Below are 18,141 nucleotides of genomic sequence, written 5' to 3'. Positions count from 1 at the left end.
TGAATGACCAGAGCGCACGTGTGAAGTTTAGTTTCACCGTGGGGCATTTCTGTGTGGGAAAGATCAGAAGGTCTTGGGTTTCTGGTAGTGAGAAATTATTTAAGAGTGTCTATTATTTTACTTTTCTTCTGCATCTCTCCCTCTCTTCCTCTCGTACTAACCCCCCACACACACACACACACACACACACACACACACACACACACACACACACACACACACACACACAGACGCTCCCCTCGGTCGTAAATTCCCGAGCCATTCTGAGATCACACACACTCACACACACACACACACACACACACACATGCAGACACGCACACACACACACACACACACACGCACACGCACACACACACTAGTCACACCCCACACGGATGACTGGAACTTTTGCATTGTATAATTTCTGTCCCTGTTTACGTAGTGTGCCATCAGAATTATTTGGGGTGTTGCGTTTATCATCTTTTGACACCTGTATGTAAATAAATTCTGATTGATTTCTGAGTGGTTTCTGTTGTTTCATGCAGTTTGGTCACAATTGATTTGTTTGACAGAGCCTAGTGCTCGAATCTCACCCTTCAATTACTGTATTAGGCATAAACCTTAATTTCTGAGACTGATATTCTGCTGTAAAAGTTATCATTTCCCTGCTTAAGGAACAGGGTGGTGCCCCGAGGATTTTATTTATCATATTGGTCATTCAATTTGATAAATAGTCGACTTTATTAATTATTAATAATTCTTGAATAAAATTATTAATAACCCTTCGATAACTGGACAGCCAAGCTACCCGAGTCGCACAACATAAATGGTCCGCCCGTGTGGGGCTCTAATAACGACATTGTGACTGAATTTGTATGAAATAACAGAACATTAATTTTGGTCGGGAAAGAAAATATTTTTATTTTTCCATTTTTCTTCCCCTCTCATTATCTGATTCCTACGGTTATTTTAAAACCTGTTAATGGCAACCTCGCTTCACTAAGGGTTGGTCGCTTTAAGTTCTTTAAGTTTATTAACTTGAACGTTTATTTTTATCACTACTTTTATTAATCTGTTTGATTAATTTTCCTCTGCAACCTTCACTGAAGCTAAGGCTACTGCTTCACTGAAGTTAATGGTTGGTTTTGCTTCAAGTTCTTTAAATTCTATTAATAGAATTTTGTCGGGATTACCCCATGTGAGTTATTAATCTTTCGGATTCATTTCTATTGTGTTTGTTAAATTGAATCTTTAATTTGGGTGGCATTTAAATTTTAATCCACTTTATTGATTCTTTTATTTGTATTTTTCTTTTGCTTCCAAGGTTATCTCGATTCCTTTTATGATAACCAAGAACCCAACTGCTTTCAGGCACATATCAGAGTCTCTAATGCTTCATTTATTGTCTCATTCCTCCTAATCTGGGTGATAACGTGAATCTACTTCATTACTGAGTGTTAATCTCTTGGCAGAGAGTTCGCAAGCGAAACACTGGTGTCCGGTTCGTGAACTGCGTGTGGTGCACAAGGCAGGAAACTCATCGCATTTGGACGCAGAGCCAGCAGAGGTGACCAGAGGTTGACTAGAAGGACCATCAGGCAAGTTCCGTTTGAATAGGAAGCTTTTCGCCAGGTACCCTTCAGTCCCGGGTCCCCTGGCCAGACACGCGATGACTAGCCCAGGTAACCATGAAGGGGGGGCCGAGGCTTCCCCCAGCGTCACTTTTACCGACACTCAAGAAGTAATTGCATGTATTATGGAAATACCCAGAGATGAGCTGAGCATAATAAATGACTATGACCTCCAGACCTGCGAAGGGAGGATAGCAGAGCTCACTAGCTTCGCCAAGAAACCGTATAAAAAAGCCCGTGTAGCCAACGTCCTGGGTAAACTGACGTTGCTATGGCAACGTAAGGCAGAACTCCAGGCTGGGGAAAACAAACACAGGTGGCGACAAAAATACGAGGGGGAAGTGTTGGCGCACTGCGAGGCGCAGGAAGAGATTGAACGCTTGAAAAGCCTGTTAAGAGAGGCTCAAGCACGAATCCGAGAAACTAGTCGATGCGCCTCAGAGGAGGTGAATAACGTCCATAATTATGAACGTAACGCTGGTGATAGGATACAGGAGTTGATCTCTTTAATTAAGAGTTCTTCCAGAGAAGCATTCTTCTCCGATGTGCTTAGTTGCAAAACCCAGCTCCAGTCACATAAGTTCAGCCACGTGGAGGAACACCATGAAAAGTCATGGCTGCTCCGTGAGCACGCACTTAGCCTCCGGGAGAAGGCAGTAAGCCTCTATGAGCAGTCGCTTAGTCTCCGCCAGCAGTCGCTGGACCTTCGTCAGCAGTCACTGGACTCCTGTAACGGGTCCACTCGAAGCTCCGAGAAAATGGAGCCGCACTGGGTTGAAAACAAGCATGGGAACCGCGAGCCACGGCTCGAATCAGAAATTAAAGTAGATCAACTCTCCAGTGTCCCGATCATTAACAATTTGCAGCAGTGTGATGAAAGGCGTGACCAATCTCACACTGACCCACGGCCAGCAGGGGGCCAGAGAAAGGATCCAGCAGTTAACCTGCTTATCCTGTCTGAGCCCAGGGGGACAGCCAGTAGCCCAAACGCTACTGACATTCCAGACCTTATCACCTGGGACGAAATGAAAGTGCAGCCACCGAGGTGCAAAATGAGGAAAGGGGGGTCAGACTTAAAGCGTGCCCCCCCGTTCACCCTCAGGCCCACTGCTCCGCGTGTTCAAGATGAGGTGCTGAACCCGAAATGCGGCCAGCCTCATAATCTGAAGGCCGTAAATCCAAATTTCCGGGAACCTTTCCCTGATGGACAAAAACTTGTGTCAGGTGGTTTAAACCCCCACTTTGACCTACCTGTTCCACACCAGACAAGAACTAATTATTCTTCTCGGCACAGGGACCGGTTGTATCAGGAACGTTCTGGTGGACCAGACGACCCTGGCCCGCCACATAGACAAGGCTTGCGTCTCCGTGACCTTGAGTCCCTGGCTAATGACATAGAACACTTTGACCCGGATGATCCAGGGTCAAATATTGAGAATTATCTCGATGAGGTTCAGGATTGCCTCCGAGATTTACCTCATGCATCCTCTAGCGAGAAGGTAAAGCTTCTTTGGAAAACCACAGCCAGGAGCGTTCGTGTTTTCATAAGATCCCTTCCAGCTAAAACCAGAGACTGCTATGAAGCACTCCGTCAGGCTTTGCTAGAGGAGTATTTTTCTGAAACCGACTGGGCTTCAGCTACTCTGGCTGCTTCTTCAATTAAGCACCAGGAGTCAGAAACCCCCAAAGATTATTACTGGCGTATGAAAGCTGCGTTTTTCCAGGGACGGAACGCTCCAGGTCTGGAAGAAGACAGTCATTTTAAGTCTCTCTTCCTCCACAACCTCCACGAAAGCGTGCGATGTAAGGTAACTCTTTACTGCAGCAGGAGGCGAGATCTCAACATGCGGGGAATCCGCAGGTATGCTGAGCTGGCGTGGGAAACACAGAGACGTCCCACTGTAGATTCTGACAGTTGTCCACAGAGCGACAGAGAGGTGCTCCACCCCGGTGCTGACGTACAGCCCAAGAGACGGCGCAGACGTCGTAGATCAGCAGGCCGGGGGGGTGCCATATACACCCTGTTGGCCAGAGCACTGAACGAGCTGCATGACTCGTCTGCAGCTGACTGACAACTTCTGACCCAGAAGCGCAAATCCCCCCACCCCTGAAAAAGGGGGGGGACAGGGATCTTGGGGTGTTAGGGAAGTAAAACTCAGGCCTACACTCACAATTTTATTTCATTTGTTCTGTTTTTGTTTTTCCGGGTCTAGCAATTAATCGCAGAATGATTAAATTGTTAGGGAATAAGACTTTCTTCTTCCGTTACCCGAGGTCGGTTCTGTTACAGGACGGACCCCCTCCGATCCGTTTCCTTCCTCAGCACCGCTCTGCCAAGGGATTAACACGTAGTGAACACCCACTGAGCCTGGTCTGCTTCTGGCAGTTACGTATCGAGGGTCCGTAACCTAACTAACCTCCCTTCTTTTTATCTTTATCTACCTCATTCTGCTAGTAATGACACTGAACTGCATAGTTGAATCCCTTATCGTTTCTATATGTTTTATGTTTTATGTTTATTGTTATGTTTTATACTCTAGTCTCGTATAGCATAGCGTATTTCCGTCTGCCCAGACGTGCCTCCCCTCTGCCCAGACAAAGCCTCAAGCGCTATGCTAACCTCTGAACTTTTAAGTACTGTGCCCCTCTGCCAACCAGGACTGCATCACATGGACTGTTGCACCGTTGGTAGATTTGACAACCAGACCCTGCATTCCCGCCGTCAAATCTAAGGGGGGATGTTGGACCACCGTCCATATGATTATGAATTCATGACATATGTGAGTGGGTGAACATTTCTCTTGGACCAGTAAACCTAAAGACCTAAACTTTCATGATCCCTGCCTCATGGTGAGTTTACGACACCTCCAGCGTGGTCTGGAGAACGGAAAGACCCCATGGACACCAGGATTTGCATATGTGACCCTCTTGGTGATAAGGCACCACACTTTGATTGGACAAGGACCCCAAGCTGCAGGAAGGGGTATCAACTTCCTGTATGCAGCTATAAAAGAGGAGACCCCCCTCTCTCCTCCCTCTTCTCTCTTTTCTGCTTCTTCCTTCTCACCCACAGGTCTCTGTAACACCAGGGAGCCAGCCAAGGGCCGGCTTTCTCCTTCGTGAACGAAGGAGCGTCCGTTTTGCAGCGCTGCACGAGCGACCCACGCAGTTCCGAGCCCAGAAAGCCGAACTAGGGACCCTGCATTGCCTCGACGTGAACGCGACGCCGATCCGAAGTTGAAGGAAGCCAAGTTCTGTGCCCAGCTGCTATCCCCTCATCTGCAGCAAGGACACAGGAGGGAGTGATAGCCGCTTTATCAGGATCCCCTGCTGAGCGTAAACACCCAGCTGTTCCCCGAGGAACGCTGACCGACCACCCTTTTTTCCTTCAACTGCAAAGATTCACGTGAGAGGCTGTTTTTGGTGTCTGGGCAGAGAAAACCTAGTAATACACTTTAAAAGTTAGTTTACGCTGTGAGCTGGACTGCTGATCCCGTCATAGTTGTGTTTATTAACTTAAGTGTTTTTGTTTATCTTCTTATTGGTCTACTGCTGCATCCACATTGCTGGATCGTTATGACATGCTTCTCGACAACCGAAAACAAGGCCCTTCTAAATTTCCCGGTTGAATGACCAGAGCGCACGTGTGAAGTTTAGTTTCACCGTGGGGCATTTCTGTGTGGGAAAGATCAGAAGGTCTTGGGTTTCTGGTAGTGAGAAATTATTTAAGAGTGTCTATTATTTTACTTTTCTTCTGCATCTCTCCCTCTCTTCCTCTCGTACTAACCCCCACACACACACACACACACACACACACACACACACACACACACACACACACACACACACACACAGACGCTCCCCTCGGTCGTAAATTCCCGAGCCATTCTGAGATCACACACACTCACACACACACACACACACACACACACATGCAGACACGCACACACACACACACACACACACGCACACGCACACACACACTAGTCACACCCCACACGGATGACTGGAACTTTTGCATTGTATAATTTCTGTCCCTGTTTACGTAGTGTGCCATCAGAATTATTTGGGGTGTTGCGTTTATCATCTTTTGACACCTGTATGTAAATAAATTCTGATTGATTTCTGAGTGGTTTCTGTTGTTTCATGCAGTTTGGTCACAATTGATTTGTTTGACAGAGCCTAGTGCTCGAATCTCACCCTTCAATTACTGTATTAGGCATAAACCTTAATTTCTGAGACTGATATTCTGCTGTAAAAGTTATCATTTCCCTGCTTAAGGAACAGGGTGGTGCCCCGAGGATTTTATTTATCATATTGGTCATTCAATTTGATAAATAGTCGACTTTATTAATTATTAATAATTCTTGAATAAAATTATTAATAACCCTTCGATAACTGGACAGCCAAGCTACCCGAGTCGCACAACACCGTGATAAGTGAATTGCGTGAAGTATGAACCTTTTATTTTATAAAAGGCTTCAAATTGCAGAGATCAGCCCCGCCTCGCACGTATTTCACTGCTCTTCTGACTGCTGCTGCATCCTGACTCGCTCTGTAGCGTGTTTTTCCTCTAAAGCATGCAGGTGTGTTTTTGAGAGAAGAACCTTATGGGTCGTTGTTGTCGCTCTTTTCTCTTTTGCCATGCCACCATGGATTATATCTGAGACTGTAATGAACGATTCATCAAGGGCTCCCGTTCTTGAGCTGCTCGCTGAAGCTCATTGTTGGTTCTCAGCATTGTTGTTAAGCGACCAACATTACGGAAGTGAAGAAGCGGGGAGACTGTTTAGCCAATCGGAATGCAGAACACGATGCACAATGCAAATCCATACAGTACCATGCTGAAATGAATACTAGAGGGGCATTAATGGGAGCATTTAAAAAAATGTTTTTATTTTTTTTATTTTTTATTTTTTTATTATATATTACATACAGTAATAATGCACATATATACACTTTTGGTTTCTACCGTCATGGTATCAATCAATAATATGTGTGCAGACAAGGTAAAAAAAAAAAAAAAAAAAGTTTTTTTTTTAAGGTAACTAAAACGTTACTTTTCATAGTAACTCATTACTTTTTGGTCCAAGTAACTGAGTTACTAACTGAGTTACTTTTTAATGAAGTAACTAGTAACGGTAACTAGTGACTATTTTTCAGTAACTAGCACAACATTGCTAGCACAACACTGCTGGACACTGCTGGACTCGGACTCGCAGCCCCCCTACAGAGCACACCTGTGGCATATTACGCTCTTATTTATTGATGTCATAATATACAGGTGAAGGTCGGAAAAATTGGAATATATCGCTAAACTTCATTCGTAGTAAATTCAACTGAAGGTGAAACAAATATTATTATTATTATTTCCCACTACATTCAAAGTGAGGTATTTCAAGCCTGTATTTGTTATAATTTTGATGATTATGGCTCATAGTTTATGAAAGCCCCAAATAAAAAATCTAAAAATTTGAATATTTTATTAAATCAATAAAAAATTAAATCATCAAAATTATAACAAATAAAGGTTTAACATATCTGGCTTTGCATGTAATAAGACTATGTGATATATTAGTTTCACCTTTTAAGTTGAATTATTGAAATAAATTAACTTTTACACCAAATTCTAATTTTCCAACCTTCACCTGTAGGCTATATTTATATTTACCATAGGAGCATAGGAGGCTAGTTCAGTTGCTAGCATAGGCTATTTCAGTTGCTAGCATAGGAGGCTATTTCAGTTGCTAACATAGGCTAGTTCAGTTGCTAGCATAGGCTGTTTCAGTTGCTAGCATAGGCTATTTCAGTTGCTAGCATAGGCTATTTCAGTTGCTAGCATAGGCTATTTCAGTTGCTAGCATAGGCTATTTCAGTTGCTAGCATAAGCTATTTCAGTTGCTAGCATAAGCTATTTCAGTTGCTAGCATAGGCTATTTCAGTTGCTAGCATAGGCCAGTTCAGTTGGTAGCATAGGCTATTTCAGTTGCTAGTGTAGGCTAGTTCAATGCTATTAAAGCACTTTAAACTTTAAATCAAAGTATTTAGTTTTTTCATATAAAATAAATACATTTCTATGCAGTTTAGAAGTTTCGGGGCATCGCTTATTTCCATTTCTGAAAGGTGGCAACCCCCCCTCCCCCCCACTCACCCTCAGGTAGCAGGTGTAGTTGCTGCAGGCCACGCCCACCTCCCTCTGGACCACCATCTTGGTTATTTCCTGGGGTTGCTGGTTCAGCAGCAGCAGGGTCCGTCTGGCCATTGGCTGCTTCATGCTGTCCAGCTGTAGCTCCACCCCTAGAGCTGCCGCAGCCAATCAGCAGACAGGAAAACAGTTAGCCACCAACAATGGGCCGTAAACGGCATAGGATCACCTGAGAACGTTACCTGTCTCCTGGGGAATCATGTGACCAGACACCTGGACGCACACTTGGACCACAAAGCTGAGGAGACAGAGCACACCTGTGACAAACAGTTCCATGGTTTGAATGTGTTGAATGCCACGTTCACGCGTTACATTTCAAGACACTTTATTTTGAAATTCCATATTTAAGTAGTACAGTATTTTTCTCGAAATTGTCCTTCAACATTTCGTCTTTTTTCTCGACATTTCGACTTTTTTCTCGAAGTGCTTAATGAAACAAAATACTCCTTCTCTAAAATATTATTTTATTTTTATCCTGCATGGCCCTAATACTCCTCCGTAGGCCAGCTGACAGTCTTGCCTGGGCCCCGGACAAAATAATCTAAGATGGGCCCCCCTGCGCCCGGATCTCTCCTTCTCCCTCTTCCTCTCCTCTCCCTCTGCTCTTCAGGTTTTTATACAAACTAATGGACGTTAACATTAGAGCTAGCCAGTTAGGTTAAGTTACAAGGTTGTAAAACGTTGGCTGCGCTGTTTCTTACCTTACTCTACGCTGACTTTATTAATTCCAGCTTCACCGTCACCACCCTTTTTAAAATATTTGTGTAGAGAATCTATGAAGCCTCTATTTTCTTCTTCTCTTCTTCTCTTTTCTCTTCTTTTCTGAGCACCAGACTTGTGCTGACCGTACATTTTGACCATTTTAATGGTTGAATTAAATGATAACATCAAATTTTGATCAGCGGCCAAACCATTTTTGTGTTGGGGGTTCTTGACCACAAGGACAATTGGGAAGAAAACAAATAACAAGCTTTTATGTAACTCAAATACTACATATTTTTTCCACAAATAGGCATTCTGAAACATTTTGAAAAATGATTCCATAATTTAATGAGAATATATATATATTTTTTTTTTTCAGTTCTGGGCCCCCCCCTTATCCTGGGCCCGGGACAACAGACCCGTTTGTCCCCCCCTATCGGCGGGCGTGCTCCTCCGTACAAAGCGAACCCCTGTCACAAAGAAGAAAAATAAAAATAGCGGTAAGAAAGAAAAGAGAAGAAAATACGAGAAGAGATAACAGAAAATGGAGAAACGTAGCGACAATCTGGAGAAAAGTGGGTGGAACATCGGCAGGTTAACCGGCAGCTGAGGAGAAGTTATGATGCAAACTTCAAGATGATGGTTTTAATGAGGCAAAATAACAGGCTTTTTCTCTCCAATATATTGTTATAATCATTTGTTTCAGATGTACTGTAATTATTTTCTGTATATAAATAGAATTTGGTGTTCAAAAAGTCTTTTTTCACACTTGAGTCTTGAAAAAGAGGGGTCGTCTTATAATCAGGGTCGTCTTATATACGGTATATTTGTTCAGTCCGACCAGACAGATACTAAGGAGAGTGAGAGCAGAGCTCAGCGACTAGTTAGACGGTTAACCAGCTAGTTACCAGGAAACAGCCGCAGATCCTTGATGGCACAGTTTGACGTTTGGATTCAGGAAGTCTGGCGACAGAGAGACCAGGACTCTGGACCGGATCACCGCCTGAGACCTGAAACACCGAGATCAGTGAAGAAGGAGGTTCTGGAGCAGCATATAGGTATTATATTATTATATAGGTAGTAGGTTATATAGAAGTATATACTGTAGACTATAATATTATCTTATCAGATAAAATGTTAAAACCCACAGATTTTTGTGTTATATGTTGATCGTTGAAGTGATTGATCCCAAGATGTTACTACACCGACGTGAACAAGAACGGTGATGTAAGGAGCTACGTCTGCATGGAACCCACTTCCCAAACACTTTAAAGGGGACCTATCAGGGGCGGATCTAGGGGTGGGGCCATGGGGGCCGAGGCCCCGCCTGTAATCTGATTGGCCCCTGAAGTGCCCCTGTTCTGTCAATCAACGGGCAAGCTGAGAATTTGATGATCATTGCTGCAGTTCCACCCCCAAACTAGTGGTGACGCCTGTTGCGTCAATACAAGTGAATAGAAGAAGAAACAGCTCGGTGCACTCTAGGTGGGACAAACCAAACATGTGTGTGCTGCCGCGGCACAAGAGACTCGCGGTCCACTCTTTTAAGAGCGGACCGCTCTGCCGCCGAGCTCCGCGGCGCGCAAGAGGGCGCCTGCCACGGGGTTTGTGCTGCACCTGCCTGCCCAAATTGAACATTTTTTGATTTCACCGCTTAAAGCTGCTTTGTTTGCGCCGCGCACACGGCCGGGTGGGCGTAGAATCAACACAGAGTTGGCGCAGAGCAAGGCGTGCATATTTGTTGCCAGTACTCGAGTTGTAAAAAAAAAATCAGGGGGATGGTGGATTTTATCATATGGGGACAGATAATCTGTGCTGATTACAAATAATATAATACAAATAATAGCACTGACCAAAACACCTGCAGAAATACTGCAGGAATGACAATAGCAACAGTTATATGCAGCCTTCTGTAAGCTTTAAATATCCACTGGGCTTACATCAAATACATCAAAACACAACAATAAAAAACAGTTTTCTGAACTTCAATATGACTCTGTCCTTCACAGGATAAGTAAAATGGATCACTGCAAAAACTCACAATCTTAACAAGAATATTTGTCTTATTTCTAGTTAAAATGTCTCAATTTAGTAAAAAAATCTCATTACACTTAAAACAAGACTCATCACTGGAAAAAACTACAATTTTCTCCTGTTTCAAGTAGCCTAGATTTTCACTTGAAATGAGTAGAAAAATCTACTTATTTCAAGTGAAAATTGTCAAATGAGTTATTTTTCTGGTGATGACTCTAAATGTTGAAATAGCAGTAAAACCACAGTCATGGTAAAAAGACATAAGGGATGGAAAGTGGGGATGGCAGTTTTAAAGGGGGGATGATTTGGACCGTTTTTATTTCAGGGGGATGATTTGGACCGTTTTTATTTCAGGGGGGATGCCATCCCCCCTCATCCCCCCTCAACTCCAGTAGGCTACTGTTTGTTGCTAGGCGACCGAAAAAAGTTTTTCCGATCTGGCGCCCTTTTCCCACTGGTTTGGACGTACAGTAGCTACAGCTCAATTTGCAAAATGTATTTGTCCCTGCTTCAAAGAAAAGCCCTGGCTTTAGTTCTTCTGAGGAGGAGACGAGCAGCAGCAGCAAGGAGGGTCCATGAAATCCTCACGAGAAGACAGGATTTGGGGAATCCAGGCTCGTTGGAGCTACAGCTCCATGATGACCAGGTCTACTTCAGATTGAACAGGGAGCAGTTTGACAGCCTGTTGGGGAGTGGGTCCTCAGCAGGATGACAACCACCGAGATGCCCTCACAGCGCGTTGAAATTAAAAAATGTTCAATTCAGACGCAGGCAGGTGAAACGCCCGTGGCAGGTGGGCTCTCCCGCGCCGCCAAGCTCGCCAGCAGAGCGGTCCACTCTTGTGCTGCGGTAGCACATACACGATGAATGGGAAAGCCGGCGGCGGTCGCCGCTTTGCGCCCTCTATGTGAAAGGAGCTTAATACTGTTGGCCCCTGAAGGTTACATTTGGCCCCATAATGGCCCCTGTTTCAGAAAAATCCTAGAACCGCCAGTGGGACCTATTATGAAAAACAAGTTTTTTCATGCTTCAACATATATAAAGTGGTCTCCCCTGAGTCTGTACAGCCGCACCAAAAGAGCCATCCAGTCTCATGTGACTTCTACGAGCCGTTCAGATTCGCAGCATTTTCGTTACGTAGCCAAAATGCAAACCACGCTCACAACTAAGCGTGTAACTGCATGTGAGCGTCCCACTATCGTGTAGCACTGCGTGACATCAGACGCTCTCTGTCCATCTCCCTCCAGCCCACTTTATTGAGGTTTTTGTAGTGAAATGAGGAGGTATCATAGAGATAACTTCTCATTTCAACTAACTGGACCAGCCGTTCCCCATCCGTGACCGTTTCCTACAGCGCTTTCAACCAGCTTTCAACGCGAGCGACAAGAAGAAAATAGAAGCACGGCGTCCGACAAATGTTCAGCTCAAAACGGCGCGTTGCACAGCGCTGCATCGCTGCGTCGTTGCGTCGCTGCGTCGTTGCGTCGCTGCGTCATTGCGTCGCTGCCTGGCTGCGGCCAGTTAGGACAGTCCAATAGAAAATATATATATATATATATATATATATATACACATGTTAAACGGAATTACTTTTTATTTTTATTTTCTTTTTTTATATGCTACTTCTTTAGGTCTGCTTTTAATTTTTTGTTGAAATGTACATAAGGGATAATTCCCGACAAGGTGTCCATTAACATATACATATTTTTATGTTAATGTCCACCTCGAAGGGCATTATCCCGCTTATACCACGGTCACTTACCAAAAAATATAAATATTAAATCAGTTATTCATGCTTTAATGTGTTTTCAGTTGAAATCATTAGTTTTATAACAAGCCACAGCTGAGCGGCTGAGCGACTATTTAATCTCTCGTCTGCAGCCGTTGAAACCTGGTAGTTTTTAACAGTAACATTTAGGGTCTGACTAATACATGGAACAATCACTACCGTCCCATAATGTCCTTATGCGATGGACACAGTGTTGACTTGTCCAGTAACTAGGACGGACCTGAGATACGACTTAGCAACGGGAGATATTCTAGTCCGCTCAGCTCCGCTCGGCTATGCTACAGTAACAAACAGGAAATATATTTGTTTATTTCCGGTTTCTTTTCATTTTCATTTCCCTCCTCTTCTGCATCCCAGTCATCAAAATTGTTGAATTCACCAAATAAATTAAAAGAAATTACAAAATCCCTCATGTCGTCGTCCCGTAGCCGGCTCTTCTTCTCTGAATCTCCGTTGCCGTGGTTACCACCTGGCAGTTGATCCAGTGCAATGATATTAAAGTTATCAGGCAATTTGACCGAACTTGTTTTCTAGGTGTAGGTTATCACTTTTAACCTCCACCAATCAGAATCGAGTGTTCACTCTTCTGTGTATAATGTACAATGTATATATTATACTGTATGTATATATAATATACCACACGTGGTATAATGTGTATTATGTTTGGGACCCCAGGAAGAATCGCTGCTGTTTAGCTCTAGCTAATGGGGATCCAAATAAAACTATAAATCTATAAACTATAAACATGTTATTGGGATTAAAGGAACGGCGTGAGACTGGTTGAAGTCATCGTTATCTGATAGATTTCAGTTTGTTAACGTAAATAAAGCAACTAATCCAGGGGGTTCCACAGGGCTCGGTGTTAGGACCATCCGGACTTCAGACTCTAAATAAGAACCTATATAAGAACGTATATAAGAACTTGAATAATAACCTATATAAGAACGTATATAAGATCCTGAATAATAACCTATATAAAAACGTAAACAATAGCCTATATAAGAACGTACATAAGAAACTAAATAATAACCTACATAAGAACGTAAATAATAACCTATATAAGAACGTACATAAGAACCTAAATAATAACCTATATAAGAACGTACATAAGAACCTAAATAAAAACCTATATAAGAATCTAAATAATAAACAATATAAGAATGTATATTGTGTATGTATAGCTAATGGGGATCCAAATAAAACTATAAACTATAAACTATAAACATGTTATTGGGATTAAAGGAACGCCGTGAGACTGGTTGAAGTCATCATTATCTGATAGATTCCAGTTTGTTAACGTAAATAAAAAGACTTTCCAGGGGGTTCCACAGGGCTCGTGTTAGGACTCTTACCTGTAAAGAAAGGCCCGGTCGGCCCCCCAGGCTCCAACCAGCAGATCTGTGGACCAGCAGCAGGAGGTTATTGATCCCTCATCGAAGGTTATTGATCCCTCATCGATTTGTTATTGATCCCTCATCGATCGATCAATCGTCCTGAAGACTCTCTCCAACGTACCTGGGTATCCGTTCCCGTCGATGTCGGTACCCGACCTCAGAGCGAAACCGAACGCTGACCGGGATGGCAGCGGGCTGTCAATCACCTGGGAGGGCGTGGCCGAGAGACCGTTGCTGTTGCCCAGGTAAATAAACACCTGGCCCTGCTGACGGGCCCCGGACCAGGGGGCCCCGACGGCCACGTCTGGGGGCAATTACAGGTTATCAATCTGCACACTGAAGGTTTCTTTCTTTATTCTTTAATTCATTCATTAAGAAGAACTAAACAGTTCAATATAATTACAACAGATCTCTTTCCTTGAATGAAAGGGAACAGAAAGAAGACTAAGCTTATTTTATCTGTCCCTTTTTCCTAAGAAATCAAATTTCAATTAATGTAATAATAAAAAAAACAAAAAAAATATTTTATATATATATATATATATATATATATATATATATATATATAATTTTTATTTTATTTATAAATCCATTTTGGGACGTCTCCCTACATATTTGTGCGTGCACATATGTAGAAACGTCAGCCATTATGGCCTGTGTTCACAGAACTTTATTCAAATGCAGGTCCCGAGAGCCAGAACTGAACTGGGTAACAAGGCGTTCAAGTTTTCTGCCCCCTCAACCTGGAATGATGTGCAGAAGGACTTGAAATTGGTTGAGCTTGTATTCTTGGGTGAATTCAAATCAATTTTAAAAGACAAAGAAATTAGCTCTCTCGGTTCTTGTGACTGCCCCGTTGTGTAAATTTTACTATTGTTTTACTATTGTTTCCCCGGAATGTGTGACTGACTGTCTGTATGTATTGTTGTATTGTTTTTATTGTTTTATGCTGCCATTTTGGCCAGGTCACTCTTGAAAAAGGGGTTTTAATCTCAATGAGTTTTTTACCTGGTTAAATAAAGGATATATATATATATATATATATATATATATATATATATATATATATATATATATATATATATATATATATATATATATATATATATATATATATATATATATATATATATATTTATATATATATATATATATATATATATATATATATTTATATATAAAAAATCTTTTTACCAACATGGTATTAACCATTAATATATATGCAAACAAAGTAAAAAAAAAAAAAATACAAAAAATTTTTTTACAAATTACACAATTTAAAAAACACAATTTCCAATAAATGCAATTTAAAAAAACAACAAACACAGGTAGTTGTATTCTTTTTTGATTCAAAGAAAAAAAATATGTCAATGGTGCTAAAAAGAGAGAGAGAGAGAAAAAAAAGAAAAGAAAACCCACCTAACTTAACAATTATCATGATATTTCTTCATCAAACTGGCTTTTATTATTATTACTATTATTATTACTAATTACTATTTTATTATTTATTATTTACTATTTACTGTATGGCCACCCCTGCCCCCCCCCCTGGTGGCGCCACTGCTGTTGAAGTGGTTACCTTGGTAACCATCCATGTCCAGGTCCCCCAGCACAGCGATGCTGGAGCCGAATCGTCCGTACAGGGTGAGGCCGACCAGGGATTGGTCCGGCTGGGAGGAGAAGGAGGAGCTTCTCTGCAGGTACAGCAGCACCTGGATGGGTCAAAGGTTCAGAGTATGATGGACAGCAGTCCAGATTTTATTATTATTATTATTATTATTATTATTATTATATTTATATTATTATTATTATTATTATTATTATTATTATTATTATTATTATTATTATTATTATTATTTACAGACCTGTCCTCTCTCCTGCAGCTGCTCCTTCACCCGGTTCATGAAGAGAGGAGAACCAACCAGAACATCTTCCAGGCTGGAGATGGAGGGATGATGGAGGGAGGGAGGGAGGGATGGATGGAAGGATGGATGATGGATGGATGGATGATGATGGATGGATGGATGATGGATGGATGGATGGAAGGATGGATGGATGATGATGGATGGATGGATGATGGATGATGATGGATGGATGGATGATGGATGGATGGATGGAAGGATGGATGGATGATGGATGGATGGATGGATGGATGATGGATGGATGGATGGAAGGATGGATGGATGATGGATGGATGGAGGGATGGATGGATGATGGATGGATGGAGGGATGGATGGATGATGGATGGATGGATGGATGGATGATGGATGGACGGATGGATGGATGATGAATGGATAGATGGATGGATAGATGGATGGATGATGGATGGTGGATGGATGGAGAGATTGATAAATCCCCCTTTGATAAGTGAGTCATATGTTTGATTGACAGGAGAAACAGGAAGCTGATTCTCACCCGTCTCCGTTGATGTCGGCCGCCGCTACGCTGTGGCCGAAGTACGACGCCACCTACAGGACACAGGAGTAACTCATCCAGGGGAGACGCTCAGGTGAGATGCTCAGGTGTGATACAGGTGTGATACAGGTGTGACTCAGGTGGGATACAGGTGTGATACAGGTGTGATACAGGTGTGACTCAGGTGTGATACAGGTGTGACTCAGGTGTGATACAGGTGTGATACAGGTGTGGCACTCAGGTGTGATCCAGGTATGACGCTCAGGTGTGATACAGATGTGACGCTCAGATGTGATACAGGTGTGACTCAGGTGTGATGCTCAGGTGTGACTCAGGTGTGATGCAGGTGTGTCACTCAGGTGTGATGCAGGTGTGTCACTCAGGTGTGATACAGGTGTGATTCAGGTGTGATGCTCAGGTGTGATACAGGTGTGATGCTCAGGTGTGATACAGGTGTGATACAGGTGTGACGCTCAGGTGTGATACAGGTGTGTCACTCAGGTGTGATACAAGTGTGATTCAGGTGTGATGCTCAGGTGTGATACAGGTGTGATACAGGTGTGATACAGGTGTGACACAGGTGTGATACAGGTGTGATTCAGATGTGATACAGGTGTGACTCAGGTGTGATACAGGTGTGAGTCAGGTGTGATACAGGTGTGATACAGGTGAGACGCTCAGGTGTGATACAGGTGTGATACAGGTGTGATTCATCCTCTCAGGTACAGACTCACCTGTCCTCCCAGGAAGCTGTGCTGGACCCTCAGAGAGCCACTGCTCCTGCCGTCATAGATCTTGACCTGGTGGAACAAAAACACCTGAACTTAAAACCATAAAACTTCTGGAAACAAATTCTGATGTATTTTAATGACAATTGGTTTTCTTTTACATATATTTGTGAACTCATCATGTGACCTTGATGACCTCATAACTACAGCAGAGCTCATCCTGTGACCTTGATGACCTCATAACTGCAGCTGAACTCATCATGTGACCTTGATGACCTCATCATGTGACCTTGATGACCTCATCATGTGACCTTGATGACCTCATAACTAGGGATGGGAATCGAGAACCGGTTCTTGTTGAGACCTGGTTACCAGGGTTTAAATTCCTTGGAATTGTTTGCCTTTTTCGCAAACGATTCCCTTATCGATTCCAGTGGGCGCGAATGACGTCACCAAGCACGTTGCGCAACGTGCGCATTCGCGCCCCGCAGGAAAACACGGGGACAAAGCGGCATAAACGCTCGAAAGTTTGGTTACATTTTACCAAAAAGGATGACAACAGGGTGACAATTCTTGCAATGTGGACATTTCAACAAAGGGGGGAAACTGTTAGGACTCGGCCGGCTGATGCGCTGGGAGCGCGGAGTCAGCCGGCGTGTGGCTGATTTATGGTTCCGCGTTACACCAACGCAGAGCCTACGGCGTAGGGTACGCGGCGACACCGTACGGCGTACCCTACGGCGTACCCTACCCCGTAGGTTCTGCGTCGATTTAACGCAGAACCATAATTCATGCTTTAGAAGAGCTGCGCGCTCGGCCACGTGGACGTGCCGGGCGCGCTCCGCTGTCCGACGGAGCTCCTGACACAGCTGCAGCTCGTCAGCTCATCTATGGAGAAGTTAAAGAGCATCTACCGCTAGATTCTCCTTTCATCAAGGCCGGGAAGAGTATCAGGCCACAATAGATGAATGTCACCAGCAGTGACTAAGTTTGTGGTGTGTAATTGCCACAAAATAATTTGTTGTATTTAGTTAATTTCTACAGAAGAATATTTATTTTATTATTATTATTTTATATTAAATACATATTTTATATTACAAATAATTTTGTGGGGACCCCCTGGCACACCATCGAGGAGCCCAAGGCTGGGGACGTCTTAAGACCTCAATTATATTTTTTTGTTCAAAGATATAAAACAAAGTTGATACTAAAATTGTTTGTTCTCCTTTTTTCCAAATGAGAATCGATAACAGAATCAATA

The 18,141-nt window shown here is 43.0% G+C and overlaps 1 protein-coding gene across 1 annotated transcript in view; it reads right to left on the bottom strand.

Annotated features, from left to right (window-relative positions):
• The window catches only part of itga2b (integrin, alpha 2b), a 56,858-nt gene that overhangs the window by 26,336 nt on the left and 12,381 nt on the right, over nt 1-18,141 (bottom strand). The window contains exons 10-18 of the mRNA XM_061731961.1: nt 16,887-16,952; nt 16,153-16,205; nt 15,603-15,675; nt 15,317-15,449; nt 13,859-14,041; nt 13,696-13,741; nt 9,429-9,530; nt 8,001-8,056; nt 7,765-7,916 (exon numbers count right to left, since the gene is read on the bottom strand). Coding sequence (XP_061587945.1) covers nt 7,765-7,916; nt 8,001-8,056; nt 9,429-9,530; nt 13,696-13,741; nt 13,859-14,041; nt 15,317-15,449; nt 15,603-15,675; nt 16,153-16,205; nt 16,887-16,952 — 864 coding nt within the window. The remainder of the gene's footprint in view (nt 1-7,764; nt 7,917-8,000; nt 8,057-9,428; nt 9,531-13,695; nt 13,742-13,858; nt 14,042-15,316; nt 15,450-15,602; nt 15,676-16,152; nt 16,206-16,886; nt 16,953-18,141) is intronic.

The sequence above is a fragment of the Cololabis saira genome, chromosome 10 (genome assembly GCF_033807715.1).
Source record: "Cololabis saira isolate AMF1-May2022 chromosome 10, fColSai1.1, whole genome shotgun sequence".
Lineage (NCBI taxonomy): Eukaryota > Metazoa > Chordata > Actinopteri > Beloniformes > Belonidae > Cololabis > Cololabis saira.
This window is presented reverse-complemented; position numbering and strand designations above follow the sequence as displayed.